Consider the following 17,764-nt stretch of genomic DNA (forward strand, 5'->3'; position numbering starts at 1 on the left):
AAGAGGGAAAGGTGGAACTCCATCAATGGATTCAAGTTTTTGTCACCTTCATCCTTATGAAAAATTCCCTAGTTGAAGTTAAAACATCCTAGATATTCCTTGTCTTAAAAGAAAATTTTGTTTTACATCTCTATAAAAACTTGTATAAGCTCTCACTGTGATAGGGCATTGATGCCAGCACTCACCATGCCAGTGGCTTGTGGGGCAGTGAAGTGTTAAGTAGAAAATGGACCTGTGTAGTCTGCATGCTGAGACGTCACCACTGGACCATCAACCAGGAAGAGCTGACGTGACGGCAGAGAAAGAACATGGGTGTAGTATGGGCACGGCAGAGCTCCATGGCCTCTACATACATGGAAAGTGTGGGCAAGTATGAAGCATGCAAGAGGACAAAACCAGGTTAGTGCATTTTACTTGGATCACTCTAGGAGTGCTGGTTACAAATTCAGTGCTCAGGGCAGCCTGACGCCCAGGGAGCTGCCTACCAGATCTATGCTTTGCTAGCTCTTCAGACTCCCTAACCAGTCCTTGTCCCGTCCTGTCAGCTGTCCCCTCCACATGCCAGTGTGGCTTTCCTGCACACCTTCCAGCCCGGCATGCTTTCCCTATGCAGCCCTCTGGCTCCTACACTCGTTGGACTTGCCTTCGAGCTCCTTCAAAGATGCAGACAGTCATAACATGAAATTTGGCATTTAACTACAGTAGTATACTCATGCAGGGCTCTTCTTACTTGTTCCCATCTCACCTTCTCAAGCCTAGAGAAAAGGATCGCTGTTGTGCAGCTCAACCATGTGTGATCTGTCTGTACCCTACAACTTCTGCTGAAGCACCTGGCTGCTGTTCCTGCCGGCCTCACAGCCCTCTGCATTCTACGTCGGAGCGCAAACTATAAATGAATACGTATTTGGGTCTCTCCAATGAGCACGGCTGAAATTACTCCTAGATGTCTAGCTGAGTATCTTGGAGTGCTTCCAGAGCTCTGGCACCTAGTGTGATGAGGCGATCTGAGTTCTGTAAAATGGGGAAGATACAGGAGTATATTTGTTTGCAGACGTTCAATAGGGGAAATAGAGCTAAAACGGTTATGGTGGCAGGGTGAGCAGCACTTTAAACGTTCGATATTAAACTTCCACAATCTCGGACAAACATCTTTATTTAAGAAATCAAATAAATAGATGGGGTAAAAAATTATGGTAGCAACTTCACAAAGATACAAGACCAACCTTAGAATTACTTGCTCAAGTTATTCAGAATGGAAGAAAATTCAAGTGCTTATAATTAGCGTAGAAAGTATCTGGTTATATTCCTTGGTTTTCAATTGACATTTACTCGTTCACAGTAGGATCCCACACTTGTTACAGTACAAGAGACCACCCCGCCCCCTCCGGTGCACAGCCTGAAAGGCCAAGAGTGCAAATGTCAACATAATGCAGGCTTTGCTTTGTTTATAACGCTACCATTGCCTTACAATGCTTTACTAGTACAGATATCAGCAGGTTCACTCCATCTTTAATACACTGAGGGAAACGAAATATAAGGACATAACCTGTCTGTCACTTTGGTCCCAAGCTCCCATTTTATAAACACGGATCCAGGATTCTAGAATGACAGCAGGATCACTGTTCCCAGTCTCTCACAGGGGCATGCATGTGGCATTTGGCACTGCAAAAGCTGTTTGCTTCAGCTTCTTGGGTAGTGCTATGTATACTGCCTGTTCATTTTTATAACATCTCTAGATGTATAGCTAAGCCCATGTATGTGCTAGCAACTTCATTCCTCACTGCAGACGCTTTTAGTTTTAAATCTGTCTACCAAATCTTGACAATGACATTTGGTTCTGGATTGTTATATCAAGATTAAACAATCTGAATGAGGAAAGTCAAAAGCTTATTCTCAACTTAAAAAATAAAGGTACTCAAAACTACTAATACAGCCCTTTATAAATAACACTGTTCATAAGCAAATGTTGATCTGTTGATAATTCTAAGAACCGAATGTACTATTTTTAAATATACAAAGAATTTCATTAGTTTTAGATAAATTGAGAGTACAAGTAAAACTTTTCCAGTCTATTTAATCAAGTAACTTACAATGTACACATTCCTGAGTATACCCCATTGTAGTGACATTGTTTATTTCCGAATTTTTCTGCATTCAGCTTAAAAGGTGTTTCTTCCCAAGAAACTGAACTTTTCTGTCAAATGCGCTTGACCGAATAGGAGAATTGGGTTCATAAAATGGATTCATTGCAAACTAGGGAAAAAAAAGGTATTAGTGAGTTTGTCAAAGTGAAAAGTCAGACAAATCATAGATCTCTAAAAGGAAATTATTTGTTTTAGATTAAATCATCAAAGACATTCCAAACAAGTCTTTTAAATTTTCAACGAAAGTGTTCCATTGTTAAATAGTTAACTTCCCCTTAAGGAAATTTTTGTCTTCGTGTTTTACTTTGGAGAAGTACGTGTGGCAAAACTGATAACTGATGGTGGTGTAAGTGTTGCCTATGTCAGCGAAATTAACTTCCACGAGTCACCCTGTGTGTGAAATGCTAACCTACGTATATTCATTATAAATATATGGATTACTCTGTACGGCCCTTTGGCTACATAAAACACAAACTAAAAATCTGCCATATGCTCAGAATTAAGAAAAAATTACACCACACTGATATTAAAAGTTACTCTTGTAATTTTTTAACAATCAGGTTTTTAAATACTACTCCCCTTTAACACAAGGCTAAGTGATCAGTTTCTCAGATAAAATGAGTGGGTCATAACATGTTAAATTATTAACAATAAATGGAATCACTAATAAGGAAAACAGTTACCACCTTTTACACTTTAATCACTTTGTCCATCTTTATAAGAGGGCAAAATATTATTTGCTACTTCTGGCTAGGAATATTGTTAGCTGTGCTGATATGCAAAAAATCTTGTCCAAATACAGAACATTTAAATCATTAAGAACATACTGTTGTTAGCACTGCAGTTTAACCACTGAAACCCTACTATTATTTTACTTTTTGTAATTAAGTATCAAGAAATGTGGGTGGCATTCGAGTGACTCTGATAATATATGAATCATTTCCTGCTGGTTTATGATCTATATTCATTGCACTATAACTTATTTGTAAAGTAGATGGAAACATTTTGCCTCTTCTCTTTAGGGTTCCCTAATAAAATCAACTATATGTACCAAAAGGGGGAGAATGAAATCGATTTAAAAATAACCATCATGAGTTGTTTTCCTAAATAACATGATAACCTGGGGGTGAAGGCTCGCCTGATGGAGGGAGCTGCAGAGAGTTCTGACTGGAGGAGAGCTAGTCTGAGATGAAAACTGCAGTATAAGGGAGTTACTTCAATAGGCCCATTCCCTGTCAAAGTCTGAATCCCTTTCGATAATCAGATTTAAGAAGTTATAGAACATACCATACCTTTATGTATAAGTCATAGACATCAGTAAAGAAGTTCTTTATTCCATCTTCTTGCCTTATGTCATGAAGCATAATAAATCTCATATGTGAGATAATTAAGGCATAATCTTTCTTAGAAATGAAAACTGAAAAGCAAATCAGTTGATACAATATTCTTCAAATTAGTCACATGTAGTGCATTTTGCGATGGAAAAGTTGAATACATAAACTGGGTTCAAAGTTAGGTTAGTTTTATCTTAAAGAGACCATAATCTTTTTAAGTTAGAAAATAAGTACAAAATAAGAAAATAAAAGTCCTGTAAATGGCAAAGCCTGGCATCCATGTCCCATGTTCTAGTTTGTTACCCCAACCTTTAGTTAGATATCTTTATTCAAAAGGTAAGGAAGGATATGACCTGCAGTAACAAACGCTGAAACAAACCACTCATTGAACTTGTCCACCGTTTTCAAGTACATGTTGTTTGACAGCCACATATTCTCATCTACGAGGTCAAGGGCAGCGTGAGCTATGAACTGGTTCAGATGACGATGATCGTCCTACGTGACAGTGAGAGCAGCACCAGGTTAACATTTCCATAGAGCGTCAAGAAAGCCAACATTTCATTCTGTAAATTCTATACATAGTTTTTCTTGTGGGGAGAAAGCACTTTCTGCTTTTACTTCGTTTATTATTGTCATCACACTTATAAAAGATCTTCAGTGTTTTCACATATTCTATTTTTAAATTTGGTATCTAAAACTCAACCAATAGAAACAGCAAATTATAATTAAGTTATTTATAATTGTAATAATGTGTTCAAGAAACCAGATTATTTTAATTTTGCAAGGAGGAAGTTTCCAATTTCTGTAACCATTTAAGCATGTGAAAAAAGAATACTACATTTAAACACAAAAGTAGATCCTCCTTCCAAGACGCTTGTATCTTTTTTATAGGAAGACAGGGAAAAAGATCTAAGTGGTTATGGATAAAGGAGGGCAGTTTAGGTAAGCTGGGGCCGAGCCACAGAGGTGCTGTTGGGTGGGGCACAAGGCAGGGTGGGTGTAGGGGGCCGTGCGTAGTGACACCTGGTGAACAGTGGAGACAGATGAGGTGGCACTCCTAAAGGCTTGGCATGGGCCTCTGTCAGGTGTAAGGAGTTTACACAGCAGGGGGGACTGGGAGAGAGTGGCAGGAGGCTATGCTCAATCCCAGCTGTGAGCGGTCACCTGTGTGATGGCAGAAGACAGTCCTTTGCATGGGCGGAAATGATTTCACTGGAGAAGGTGGGAAAGTCCCACCACAATGCAGAGAGGGAATTCACAACCTGAATGCAGTCTTACTCCTGTGGAATTTTACTTTCAAAATGCATTTGTCAAATAACACCTCTGGTACAGGTTGAATTGTGTCCCCCACCAAATGTCTATGTTGAAGTCCCAACCCCCAGGACCTTAGAATGTGACCTTATTTGGAAAGAGGGTCGCTGCAGATGGAATTAGTTAGCATGAGGTCCGGCTGGAGTAGAGTGGGCCCCAATCCAACATGACTGATGTGCTTATAAAAAGGGGAAATTTGGACAGACAGGCAGGGAGAGCGCCATGTGAAGATCAAGTTCTGTTGCTACGAGCCAAGGAACTCCCGGAGGCTGGGGAGGCCTGGAACACATCCTGCCCTAGCCCTAGAGGGGGCACGGCCCTGCCGACACCTTCATCTCGGCCTTCTGGCCTCCAGACCTGGGAGAGAACACATTTCTGTTGTTCTAAGCCACCCAGTTGGTGGTACGCTGTTACGGCAGCCCTAGGAAACTAACCCAGCCTCCTTGCTGAGGAGGCCGAGGAAGGGGGCCAGCGGCCCTGGAACCCCTCGCACAGCTAAAGCATGTTCACTTCAGTCCCGTTGCCATGACACAGCTAATTTAATCCTTAGCGAAATGGATGTATTTTGTATCTGGCTCACAGCAGCATTTTCTATTATTTTACACTGATGATCAATCTTGAGAGATGAGGAGAAAACTATAGAAATGCTTTAAGGTGAGTGGTAGCAGGAGAAAAAACTAAGACCAACTCATGCGACAAAGTGTTTTTCTCTGCACTGCTTTTCCTATCGCCAGGCCCCCGGAGTGCACAGAAGCTGTATTTAAGGAGCTGTGTAACACAACGTGACTACTGCTACACAGATACCTCAAATCCACATTTTAAGCAGCTCATAGGAGTGTGGGGAAATTATGAGCAATAACACCTGTAAGATATCCCTTCAATTTCTGTATTTTAGTGGTAAGATCTGGACATTTAAAAAGCATCATACACTGGGTATTATACATTACAATTAATTTCAAAACTCAATTCCTGTTTAAAAGACATTCAAGTTTATTTTGGAGGTTGGGAGAAACCCAGCCTAGCGTCAGTAATTAGGAACAGGACTAGTACTGAAAGATGGAAGGGACCCAGCTATTCTCAAGACTTTCTGGCTCTGTTTACTCTGCATGCCGACATGTTCTCAAACCAAGCTTGCTTTTCTGGAACCATTCTTGACAACAATGAAGTTGGGTGCGTCACGGGGGAGGAGAGCATGTGGGCACCACCCAGCCAGTAGGTAATGCAGAAGGCCACTGAAGCTGTCATAGTGTCAGGGGCAGCGGGAGGACAGGTAAGTAAAGGTCTCCTTTAACCCTCCCTGGTATAAAGGGATCTGCTATGGATGTTCTGATGAAAAATGTGATTCACTGGGAGCTAAACGGGTTTTCATGGCATTTCAAGGCAGTGATGACTGTTCTTCCAGACCCACTACAGGAGGACCATGTGTCTATGTGCTTAAGGAGTCCCTTTTCACAGTGGGTGGCACAGTGAACTGAAGACCAGGGTACATCCTACTAGTGTGTGCTAAGTGTGTGCTGAATTAAAGGATGAACGAACAATTCAGAGGACGTTCCCTGGCTGGCTTCTATCTCCGTGGGACTGCAGAGCAAGCCTCATTTAACTGTGGAGGATTCCAGTTACCTCATCTGTCCAGATCTCTTCTAGTTCTAAAATCAGACTACACCATTATCATTACAACAGCGTAACAATTCTTACGGAATTTTTAAAGGTTCCATACGCACTTTGGATTCTGTTTTTCCAGCTGGCAAAAACTCCATTTCAAAAACTGGATTATCGTGGTGGCCAACAATTACAAAATAGAAGCTTCCAGACATTGTCTTCAATATATAGCTCCTAATTAAATGAAAATACATATTTTTAGTATTTAACACTGAAAACCAAAAATTGTTAACAGGCAGTTTAGAATTCAATTTTTTACTTAACCCTGAAGTTGCAGAGAAGGCCACTAAGCTTGGCCTGCTTTTCCAGTATACTGCCATAGATATATGGCTTTTGGACTATACAAATTATATACCTGTGATATGTCCTGTAGAATCCAGTACTATATTTTCATAGGGAAATTGGAAGACTCTAATATGAAATCATAAAAACCAACATTCTCATGATCCGAAGTTTGGAGCATTTAGGGCAAGCGGGGCTATACTTGGACTGGACAGGCTAGCATTAGCACTAACACCTGAAAGATTAATAAAGGGTGCTGATTAGGAAATAACTGGCTTGCCTTACAAATTTTCAGGAGGCACGGTTCTGAGGAAGCTAAAACAACTCTACCTCATGTTATTTACACAAAGGGGAGATGCTATAGCACTTATCTCCAGACTGCTGTATTTGTCTTCTTCCTACCTGACGTATGTGTGCTACAATTAAGTCTTTGCAAATAGAAGACCTATGATATACCTCTTCAAACACCATTTATGAGAAAGGAGGAAAGGTTTTGTATTCTAGAAAAGATGGAAGAAATCATAATCCAAAAAGGAAGAAATTCCGATGCATTAAGAGTACTTGGAACTAGGGTTAAGAGGTTTGCTCAAGAAATAAAACTAAGAGAAAATGGGGGAGTGGGGGGAAATCAGTGATTCTGTGGTTTTCAGCACAATCAAAATCCAGACGGATGGATGGATTTATGTATGTATTTTTAGCACAGGGTGTTTGCAATCAGACAAAGCTAGGTTGAAGTCTAGCTCTGCCACCTACTAGCAATGTGACTACCCAAGAGTTCTTAATCGCCTACTCCCAATGTGTTCCCTTCCCAGTGAAATAGAGATAACAACTGAGGCAACAATTATAGCTGCCTCAGGGTGGGCTTGAGGGCTACACAAGCTGATGCATGTAAAGCACCCAGCACTGGATTGTTCATAAGAGATGTTCAGTAAATGTTACCTAGAACAACATGGAAGAGCACATACACACGGAGATGTGGTGACTAGGAAGGCCTCCACGTGGGGTGGGACTCCGGATAACTGGGAGTAGACAGTCTCGGGGAGTGGACAGCTGAGGTGTGCCAGAGCCCAGAGTGCATCAAGCCTCACTGGGACTTCTGCTGACTCACACACAACATGCAACGAAATCCAAAGAAAACTGAAATGTATTCCCAATGAATATAACACGTTGTAAAGGAAATCAGGGCACAGCTGGCACTTTTAACTCTGGCATCGGAAGGCCGTATCCAGAAGAAAAGGCAGACAGCAGACTCTTGGCACGATGTAGTAGGATTTAAAATGCATTTGGGGCGGGGGTGAGCACACCACGGCCTACAAGCCAAATCTGGCCTCAACCATCCTTTCACTATCTTCTAAGGCTGCTTTTTGCCCTACAGTGGCAGAGACGAGCAGTTTTGACAGAGACCATCCGGCCCTTTACAGAAAAAGCTGGTCCCTGTTTTAGGGGAAAGATGAGAAAAAGGCCCAAATAGTAAAACTGTATAACAAAGACAAGCAGGAATGACACAGAAGCTTTGCAAAATTAGGAGAACTGGCAATAATTCTTAAGAGGAAGGGAGGGGAAGAGGGATGGAAAGTTGAAATTTTAACAAAGTCAACAATGATATCATTCATTTGTGCTGGAATAGGTTTCATAGCTGGAGTTTGCCAAGGGAAGGGCTTACTTTCTTCAGCACAAACATTTAAGAAGCAGCAGAAAAAATAAGATACTTCCCCGCCCCCGCCCAACTCACACACATACGTTTAAGCAGCAGCAGAAGACAAAATATGCATAAGGAAGATTACCCCCCACACACAACACTCACCCTGTATGGAAATCCCACGACTAGGAGAGAAGCACAGCGCTAAGTACAGCGTGAGGATAAACAGAAAGGGAACTGAAGGAAATACTGCATAAATTATATCACAAACTACCCAGCTGGGCAGAACTTGAGCTGTCAATAATTTGATTTCACAAACAGCTGAAGGAGGGAAGGAACTACTCAATTCTGACAAGGAAAAACTGCAAGGTAACGTGCAAGGGAAGGAAACCATATAACCCCATTGTCTCGGGAAGGGAGTGTCTACGATCATTTAACATTTGAGGGCTTACTATGCCTAGGTAGTGGGTAAAGGGGAGACACTCTAGAGCTCTGTGCTGTCCCATATATTGAACTTTCTGCGAGAATGAAAATGTTCTGTACCTGTGCTGTCCAAGGTGGTAGCTACTAGTGGCTTCCGAGCATTTGAAATGTGGCTAATGTGTCTGCAGAACTGAATTCTACACTTTATTTAATTTTAATTAATTAAAACTTAAATAGCCATATGAAGTTAGTGGCTACTGTACTGGACAGTGCGACTCTAGATCAATTTTTTTTAAAGTTCTATGACTTCCTCCACCTTCCCTCCACCCAAGAAGTATTACGTAGAACTCCAATATGTAACACAAACAATACAAATAAAGCAACTGCTGTGTTTGTGTGAGTTGTGTATGTGTCTGCTCAATTTTCCCATCCCCTGAAACAGAGGTCCTGCAAGCATCTCCAAGGAAGACTAGGTCTGGAGGTGTGGAGGAGGTAGCGACACAGAACTTGGCAATGGATTAACTGGGGAATTGAGGATGTTTCCAGAATCTGGATGAGGTGATCAAGCAGACTATCAAGATGTGATGTAGTCACGGAGGAAGGAAATAAGAAAGGGAAGGAAGAGGGATGAAAATGAACATGTCACTTTCGAACATGGGTGGTAGCCACAAGAGCCCCCCCGCCCCCCCCACCAAGATGTCCACATCCTAATCTCAGACACCCGTGAATGTTAATTTACAAGGCAAAGGGGAATTCAAGCTACAGATGGAACTAAGGTTGCTTATCAGCTGACCTTAAGCTAGGGAGATGATCCTGGGTAATCCAGGTGAGCCCCATGCGTTACAGGGGCTTTAAAAGTGGAAGAGGGAGGCACGAGAGGAAGTCGGGGAAATGTGACTATGAAGGATGGTCACGAGACGCAGCATTGCTGGCTTTAAAGATGGAGAAAGGGGCCACGAGTCACAGAATACGGATGGCCTCTAGAAGATGGAAAGAACAAAGAAACAAATTCTTCCTGAGAACCCCCAGAAGGGCACAGTCCTCTTGACACCTGGATTTCAGCCCAGTGAGACCGTTCTACAACTTCTATCCCACAGAGCTGTAAGGTAATGCATTTCTGTTGTTTTAAGCCACTAAATTTGTGGTAATTTGTTACAGCAGCCCTATGAAACTAACATACATATCAAAGCTGAAAAAAACCCCTGCAAGTATGAGAAACAAGGAAATATTCAAGAAGTGTCAGCAAAAAGGTAGAAGGTGTTCTATCAAGAGAGCAGGGGCAAGAGGATTCATTTACTGTGGGGCATGGGTTTCAAAGCACTGTGGGAAAAGTTGGGGGGCGGGCAACAGTGTGTCAAAGTGAAGCTACTTAGAGCAATGTGGCCACAAAAGTTTGGAAAAGAACAGGGGCTGTGGAGTTTTTCCAACTTGTATCCCTAACACAGAGCCCAGTGCCTAAAACGAGCTCAGTGTTTGCAGAGTGGAACTGCGAGGTGGGGGCTGTAGTTTGGACAGCGTGGGATGTCGCTGTCGCTGGAATACAGAAAAGGGACTGCAGGAAGGACAGGCGTGGTGGGGTGAACTAGCCCAACATGGCTTTGACTCTTTAGTGCCTTGGCCTCGGGGTCTCAGTGGCCTGGCTGATAACATCTGTTCGCATGTACCTTTGTGAAAAGCTGCTGAAGTCTCTAAGGTCCTTATAAAGAAATCCTCCATTACAAGGGACAGGGCTTCTTGGCTGAATGGAGGGGAGCCAGGACTCTCACCTGTGGTGAAAACATCAGCTGTCTTGGGTGGCTAGGGTGACTTGAGCTGCTTTTGAGAGAGACAACTAAGATAAAAACGGTACCTGGGACACCTGTGAGGCTAGCATCAGAAAGGCAAATGCCCAAAATGAGCTGAAATGTGTGCAATATGTTAAGGAAAATAGCCCTTTTAGGCTACAGTCAGGAAAAAGCAAGGGAGAAAAGTCAACTGCTTTAAACACCTGGTACACACTTAACAGAGGACGCAGATCTGCTGAACTTCAATTTTCTCCAAGAGAATGATTTTCAAACAGCACGTGTAGAAGGAACAGGTTAGGCAGGCTGTGAACCTCAACATAGGTATTATTTTTAAAAATCTAGACCTTTCAATATGTACAGTTCTCCCGGTTTCAGCAAACTACCTTTCTTGGATTAACAAATATGATTGTATATCCAGTGATCCGTGACATGTGAGAAGTCGCAGAAACAGAAAAGAGCCACGTAAGTGTCATTCCTATTCCTGGCAGTCACTACCAGTTGATTAGACCTGGCTCAGGAGAGGAAACCCATTTGCCATCCGTAGTCAAACCCCTTTTTCATTAGACAGCATATTATATTTAAAGATAAGATTGTGCTGTATACCATCCCCCAAAAAAGATCCTCTCCCCCAGTTTAAACATCCTCAGTTCCTTCAGTAGCTTTCCTTCAGAAACAAAAAGGCTTATCTCCTTGGTCTATAATTGGGTACTTCCAAAGAGATTAAAACACTGACAGAAATATTAATATGTATTAAATGACTCTCTTTGATCAGACACCATACTAGGAGCTTTTATTATACATTAACTCATTTAATGTGAATCTCTGGACAAAAATAGAGGTTATTAATCATTCACATACTCCTGGCATGAACAAGTCATGCCAAGCTTACCCTGTTGTGTTTTGAAGGGAAATACAGGAGACAGTAAGTTATTTTAAGAAATAATTCGGTATCTATGTAAAAACAACTAGAGACCTATAGCCTGGATGATAACAGAGTCTGTGGTATCCCCAGAACTACAACGGTGCTGGAGCCCAGGAAGCACTCATTATATGTTCAATAAGGGACACAACTCATAGCTGATTTGAATGTTAACAACGGGCTCCATGTCAGCTTACAAACAGCACAGGGTCTCTAGGGAACTTTGAGGTTGACCTTAACCTAGTACAGCTCAACATTTGAATCAGTAACTGTGAGATGAAACCAGCTTATCCCATTCAAAGATAACACGCTAAGGGTAGCTAATTTATTAGAAGGCAAAAAGTCAGGATTTAAAATTATCTCCACTGATAGAATTAGGTGAAATTAACAACACAGAATTTAAAAAACTGCAAAATACAGTCCTATACTTGATCTTGGAAAAAATGAACTGCACAAAAATAGGATGAGGAAAACCAAGTTTAACAGCAGTTCATCTACAAGAACCCAAAAGTTTTCATTTATTGCAGGCTCACTAAGAGGCAGCAGTCTGATACAGTGGTCAAAAAAAGCAAATGCAATTCTAGGCTACATCAAGAGAAGACAACGTCTTTACTAATACATCAACTCTGGGGAATGTTCTGGGAATCTCATTTCAAAAAAATAATCAATAACTGGTCTGAGTGTGCTGCCAGGAAGGCAGGCTCTAGGCTGAAGAATGCTCTGGAAAAAAGCTACTGAAGGAACTGAGAATGTTTAAACTGGGGGATGGGGGGAGATTTTTTTTTGGGGGGATGGTGTACAGCACAATCTTATCTTTAAATATAATATGCTGTCTAATGAAAAAGAGATTTGAATACAGATAGCAAATGGGTTTCCTCTCCTGGGCCAGCTATAATTAACTGGTAGTGACTGCCAGGAACTGGTGCTGAGAGATTCTGAGAACAAGTGGGGTCAGCAGGAAAGAGCGCTGTGATCAATTATCCACTGGTATGGGCTTGGGAGAGGGCAGTTGCCTACTTGGGTACCAAGTATTTGCACTTCTGCCACCATCCAAATCCTACCCATCAAGGCCCAGATGAAGTCACACTTTTTCCACAGAGATGTCCCTGCTCGCTTCCATCTTCAACCACCTCTCCTTTTTCTAAACTCTTTACTCGGTGAGCAATGCATCTTAGTTCTTATCCAATTCTCTGGCTATAATGTTTTCATTATTGCTTCTGGAGAGACTGGTTCCTTTTCTAATTAGGTTTATGCATCTTAGAGACCCGATTCACCTTCATCTTCCTCACAGCATGCAGAAACGGTTGGTACTAAAAGTTCAGTTCACTGATTTTCAACCAGGGGAGATTTTGCCTCCTAGAGGAGATCTGGCAATGTCTGGAGACATTCATGGTTGTCAGAACTGGTGGGGAGGTGCTGGGGCATCTAGTGGGTAGAGGCCGGGGATCCTGTTAAACACCCTACAGTGCACAGGGAAGCCCCCACAACGAAGAATTTTCGGGCTCCAAATGGCAATAGTGCCGCGGTTAAGAAGCCCTTGGGTTAGCTGGGTAACCTGGTGAAAGGCAAAAGAAGCAAGGACCCCCGAGCTGGTGGACACTTGCAGGCTGAAACGCCGTGTGGATTGGCTGGCTCAGCCAGCCGGGGGATGGCCGGGTCCGGCCCGGCTGCCCCAGGCCGGAACATGGTGGAGATAAAAGGCCAACATGCGGGTCACGCGGGGCCTGGGACGTCCCCCGTAGGGCGTCCCCATTCCCCCCTCCCAGCTCCATTCCCTACCTGCGCCGAAACACCAACAACGGAAATACCCAGTCAGTTCCCGCGGCAGCAACCCGCGATCCGCAGATACAGTTGGGACTCCCTGAGCAGCCTCGCGAGACTCTGCTGTGGCTTTCGGGTGGTACGTGGGCGGAGTTTCCGGTTGGAGCGGCCGCAGCCCAGCACATGCGCTGTAGCGCTCCAGGCTAGGGCGGCTCGGCTAGGCGGGCCTCAGGAGGGGCGGGGCCGGCTCTGAGCAGTGCAGAAACGTTGGTGCCTCGCCTTCTGCAGCCTCCTCTTTTCCCATCTCTGCCCTCCAATAGCAGCAGGTGAGAGTCGCGAGTGGGCCACGACCCCGCCCACCCTTCAGAACCGCCGAGAAAGGAGGTGCTCTTCTCTGCCGGAGTTCTTAGTTCGGAGTGGGAGTTCCTAGTTCGGAGTGGGAGGCAGAGCGTTCAGCTCCCTAGTTCCTCCGGATGCCCCCAACAAAGGCAGGACTCAGAGCGGGGATTCCCCTTGCCCTGGGCCTGCAGCCGGGCTGGGTCACGAACTCCGGGTGGCTTGGGAGGAAGCAGACACGTGAGGGCTTAGACTCTGGTCCCTCCTCAGGGAAGGGCGGAAACGAAGCGTCATGTTTGTTTTCCCTAAAGCTCCTCTCCCCGCCGGCTTCTTAGGGCTTCCCTGGGGGCCAGCCACGAGTCTTTTTATAAATTCATGTCCTCTCTACCTGCCAGGTAACCCGTAATCACTTTCTCTTACAGCCCACCATGCCCCCCAAATCTGACGTGTTGAGTCAGGATGAGCTACGCAAAAAGCTGTACCAGACGTTTAAGGATCGAGGTATACTGGACACGCTCAAGGTATCAGCTCTAGGCATATCCGTTGTATAACTTTTATAAGTGTAACCTGTAGCAGGCAGTCCACATTTAAATCCATCCCGGTCTTGGGTTTTAAAAATAGTACAATATATATGTTAGATTGTATTGGTGAGTGACATTTTTACTTTCTGTAATAACTATCCTGGAACTGTAGTCTCAAATGGTTTAGAGTTTGAGTAGTCTTAAAAGAACATATTCAAATAATAGATTTGCTCAACTGACATTGAGATAGGAGTAGGTAACGTCATAAAATGAACACAGTTTAGAGAGATTAGACTTGTTTTATAAACCTGGCTTAAAAGTTCCTGAATTAGTAAGTGGCTTTGTAATATGCACATTTGAATGAAGGACACTGACACCATATAGAAAACAGTAAGTGTACAATAAGTGTAGGATAGTTTGGGGAACGAGAACTTTTAAAAATATATTCAAAGGCATGAATACTTAATTTGGGCAGCAAATACTTATTAGGACACTTTAACAGCAAGGAGTAGGATTAGCTCAAACGTGTTTTTATTACTATATACATTTCAGAAGTATATTTTACACTTAAAATGGGAAATTAAGAAGTGAGCTTGATTTTTCTTTTTTCTTCTCCCTCCCCTGTTGTTTTTGTAATTTAAAAAGAAAAACCACTTCAGACTCAAAACCACATCAGACTCATCTGAAAACTACAGAAAAACATAAAAGAGAAAAGTCATCTCTGATACAGCCACTTAACTGGCATAATGTGTGTGTGTGTGTGTCTGTGTGTGTGTGTGTGAATCCTTCTTAGTTTAATATTATATAGTGAGCATTTTGCTGTGTCCTGAAAAGTTTCTTGAAATCCTCATTTTCAGTGGCTCATGTTTGGGTGGATGGGTAATTTATGTTGAATATTTAATTTGGGCAGCAAATATTTGTGCACTTTATATATGAATTAACAGCAAGGAGTAGGGTTAGCTCAAATGTTTTCATTACTATATATATTTCAGAAGTATATTTTACATTTAAAATGGTGAAGAGGTTATACACACGTTTACACATTCCTTCAATTACATCTCTTATTTTTTGCCTAGGATAGATTAAGTGGCATTACTTATGTTCCTGTAAACTCTTTATCCTGGAAAATCAGATCAAAGGGCATAAGCATTTTTTTTTTAAGTCTCTTGGTGTATGTGTCTTGTTTCAGAAGGGTTGTAATAGTTTATATTCCACCAGCAGTTTGAGAATGCTTGTATTACTCTAGTATTATTATCATGACATTTTAAAAACCAGTCTAGGGGCAGCCCGTTGGCTCAGTTGGTTAGAGCGTGGTGCTCATAACACCAAGGTCAGCGGCCCGGTTCCCACATGGGCCAGTGAGCTGCACCCTCCACAACTAGATTGAAAACAATGACTTGACTTGGAGTTGATGGGTCCTGGAGGGATGCACTGTTCCCCAATATTCCCCAACTTAAGAAAAAAAAATGTTTAAAAAAATAAGTAAATAAAAACCAGTCTAAGGTTGGAAAACCCTTGTATTATTTTAGTATTCATTCCTTTGATTATTGAGGCTGCAGATACTTTCTGGCCATTTGTATGTTTTCCATGGTTTGGCAGTTCATGTTCCTTGCCCATTTTTTCCCTAGGGTGTTAATATCTTCTTATTAATGTATAAGAACTCTTTTAGTAGAAACTTCATCTTTTTTCCATTTTTGTGACAATCCTTTATCTTGCTGTTCAATTTTAATTTGGCTCTAAAAATATTGATGTTATATTTTTATATAGTCAAATCTATTGATGTCTTTATTTTTGCTAATCTCACTAAATTCTTCTCCACTAAGAGCATGAATATTCACTTTTAAGTTTTTAAAAAGGCTTCATTTTTTACAGTTAACATTTTAACCCACCTGGAATTAATCATAGTGTCCAATATGTTGATAACACTTTCTAATGTGGAATGATCCTTGCATTTCTGGGCATGTCATCTTTTCTTTTTTTCCCTGTCTTTCTGGATTAGATTTGCTACTGTTCTACTTCACATCTGTAGTCACAATTGATATTGGACTAATCAGTATCCTTTTTGAGCTATCCTTATTCAGTTTTGGTATCAGGATTATGCTAGCCTTCTCCTCTCTACAGCTGCAGTGTATTTTTTGGAGAAATATTTCCTGTTTGTAGCTGGCTATTCGGTTTCTGTTACTCCAGCTTGATCAATGGCAGGGCAGAGTTTTACTCAGTCTGAGCTAATTTTTACTTTCTCAGTTCAATGACTGTGGCCTGGGTGAGTTCTAATTTTTAAAACTTACTGAATTTTTAGTGGCCTAACTCATATTCTATTTGGGTGTTTGGAGAGAACTTGTATTTATGGTTAAATACAAAGTCATAGATATCTATTAAACAAAGTTTATCAAATCTTTTTTTATTTTGAGTCTACTCAATCTGTCAGTTTCTGAGAGAGGTGTGCTGAGGGTCCCCAAGTTCCTTCTTTCCCACTTCTTTCCTGCGTTCTTGTGTGGGGAGCGGGAGCTGAGTCCCTGCATGACATTGCTTATATGCTTTAATCTACTTATATGCTTTAATCTACTTTCTTTCACCTCACAATAATTGTACTTGTTTCTGTATTAGGGACATCGCAAGCTTTAATTCTGAATGGATTTCCCTCTTTTCATGGCTGTTGGAAAACCCCCAGCCAGTTTTGCAATTCCTTCTAGCAAGTGCTAGATGCCATGCTTTTTGTGTTTGTCAAGATGGGGCTTCATCTATAATGTCATTTCATTTTTTTCTACTCTTATTTTCCCTTCACCCTGCTTATATCACTCATTGAAACTTTATCCTAGTTCAGTACTTGTTTGCAAGACTCCGTCAGTCCTTTTATTAATGAAGCTGGATTTAAATATGTATGACTTCTTTAGTGTGTTACAAATCTAATTAAACCACCTCTAAATTTTACTGGTGAAGAATGCTGTAGTTTCTCTTTTCTTTTTTTATTATTTCTTTACTGAACTGTATTAGATGAGGTAGAGCATGTGTATTCTGTTCAGTGTAAATGTCTTTTGTACTATAGGATTTTAGATGTGTAATAAGTCCTGCTGTATCCTGGTAATTAGAGTATATACTGTTCTACTCTCTCGCTAAAAGATAGAAGAAAGAGGTATAACAGCTCCATTTGGTTTTTGCTTGTATTAATACAAATACATTAGACATTATTTATTGCTGAACCCCATGAATCTAGGCAACATACTCTTAAGCTCAGCCCAATTGTATGTTTCCAGATTATATATAAAATAGAACAAATATTCAGTAGTTCAATTAATTTAGGGATTTTCTTAAAACCAAATGAATAATAACACTAGTGTTCTAACCTTGAGAAAATTACTCACCTTGAACCTAAATTTCTTCATTCATAAAATGTGAGAAAATGATTGTATTTCATGGCGTGAGATGTAAATACTACATGCGAAAGTGCATCTTAATAAGCCTGCTTTGGATTTACTCATTTCTCTCTTGTGTATGTCATTTCCCTTTTGGGAACCCAGTTTTCTTTTGATCAATATGCCCAATGAACTGGTTTCAGCCAGTATTGTTTTCCTACCCTCCAACAATCCACTGAGAGGTGAGGAAGCAGCAGAATTTTCTCCTATACCTGATACTCCTATCAAAAGCTGCTGA

The 17,764-nt window shown here is 41.6% G+C and overlaps 2 protein-coding genes across 2 annotated transcripts in view; one reads left to right on the forward strand and one right to left on the reverse strand.

The window, feature by feature from the left end:
* Positions 1–1,137: 1,137 nt before the first annotated feature.
* TRAPPC2 (trafficking protein particle complex subunit 2) lies at positions 1,138–13,546 on the reverse strand. The gene is made up of 5 exons (XM_074323916.1): positions 13,275–13,546; positions 6,511–6,622; positions 3,825–3,973; positions 3,437–3,518; positions 1,138–2,253 (listed from the first exon to the last, which is right to left on the reverse strand). Exons 1-5 carry the CDS (start codon positions 13,439–13,441, stop codon positions 2,155–2,157), a joined length of 609 nt encoding a protein of 202 aa, XP_074180017.1. The 5' UTR covers positions 13,442–13,546; the 3' UTR covers positions 1,138–2,154.
* Positions 13,547–13,626: 80 nt separating this feature from the next.
* Positions 13,627–17,764, forward strand: part of OFD1 (OFD1 centriole and centriolar satellite protein) — a 34,944-nt gene continuing 30,806 nt past the window's right edge. Inside the window, exons 1-2 of the mRNA XM_074323920.1 lie at positions 13,627–13,744; positions 14,015–14,113. Of these exons, the coding sequence (XP_074180021.1) occupies positions 13,730–13,744; positions 14,015–14,113 (114 nt within the window). The 5' untranslated portion in view covers positions 13,627–13,729. The remainder of the gene's footprint in view (positions 13,745–14,014; positions 14,114–17,764) is intronic.

Source organism: Rhinolophus sinicus, chromosome X, assembly GCF_036562045.2.
Source record: "Rhinolophus sinicus isolate RSC01 chromosome X, ASM3656204v1, whole genome shotgun sequence".
NCBI classification, from domain to species: domain Eukaryota; kingdom Metazoa; phylum Chordata; class Mammalia; order Chiroptera; family Rhinolophidae; genus Rhinolophus; species Rhinolophus sinicus.

Excerpts from the sequence above, each read along its gene's own strand:
- TRAPPC2 (XM_074323916.1), bottom strand. The coding sequence starts at position 13,441 with ATGTGCTGGGCTGCGGCCGCTCCAACCGGAAACTCCGCCCACGTACCA. Across the intron at positions 3,519-3,824 it reads TTTGTTACTGCAGGTCATAT|GAGATTTATTATGCTTCATG; the intron begins CCTTCCTTACCT and ends TATCTCACATAT. Across the intron at positions 2,254-3,436 it reads TCTATGACTTATACATAAAG|TTTGCAATGAATCCATTTTA; the intron begins GTATGGTATGTT and ends TTTTTTCCCTAG.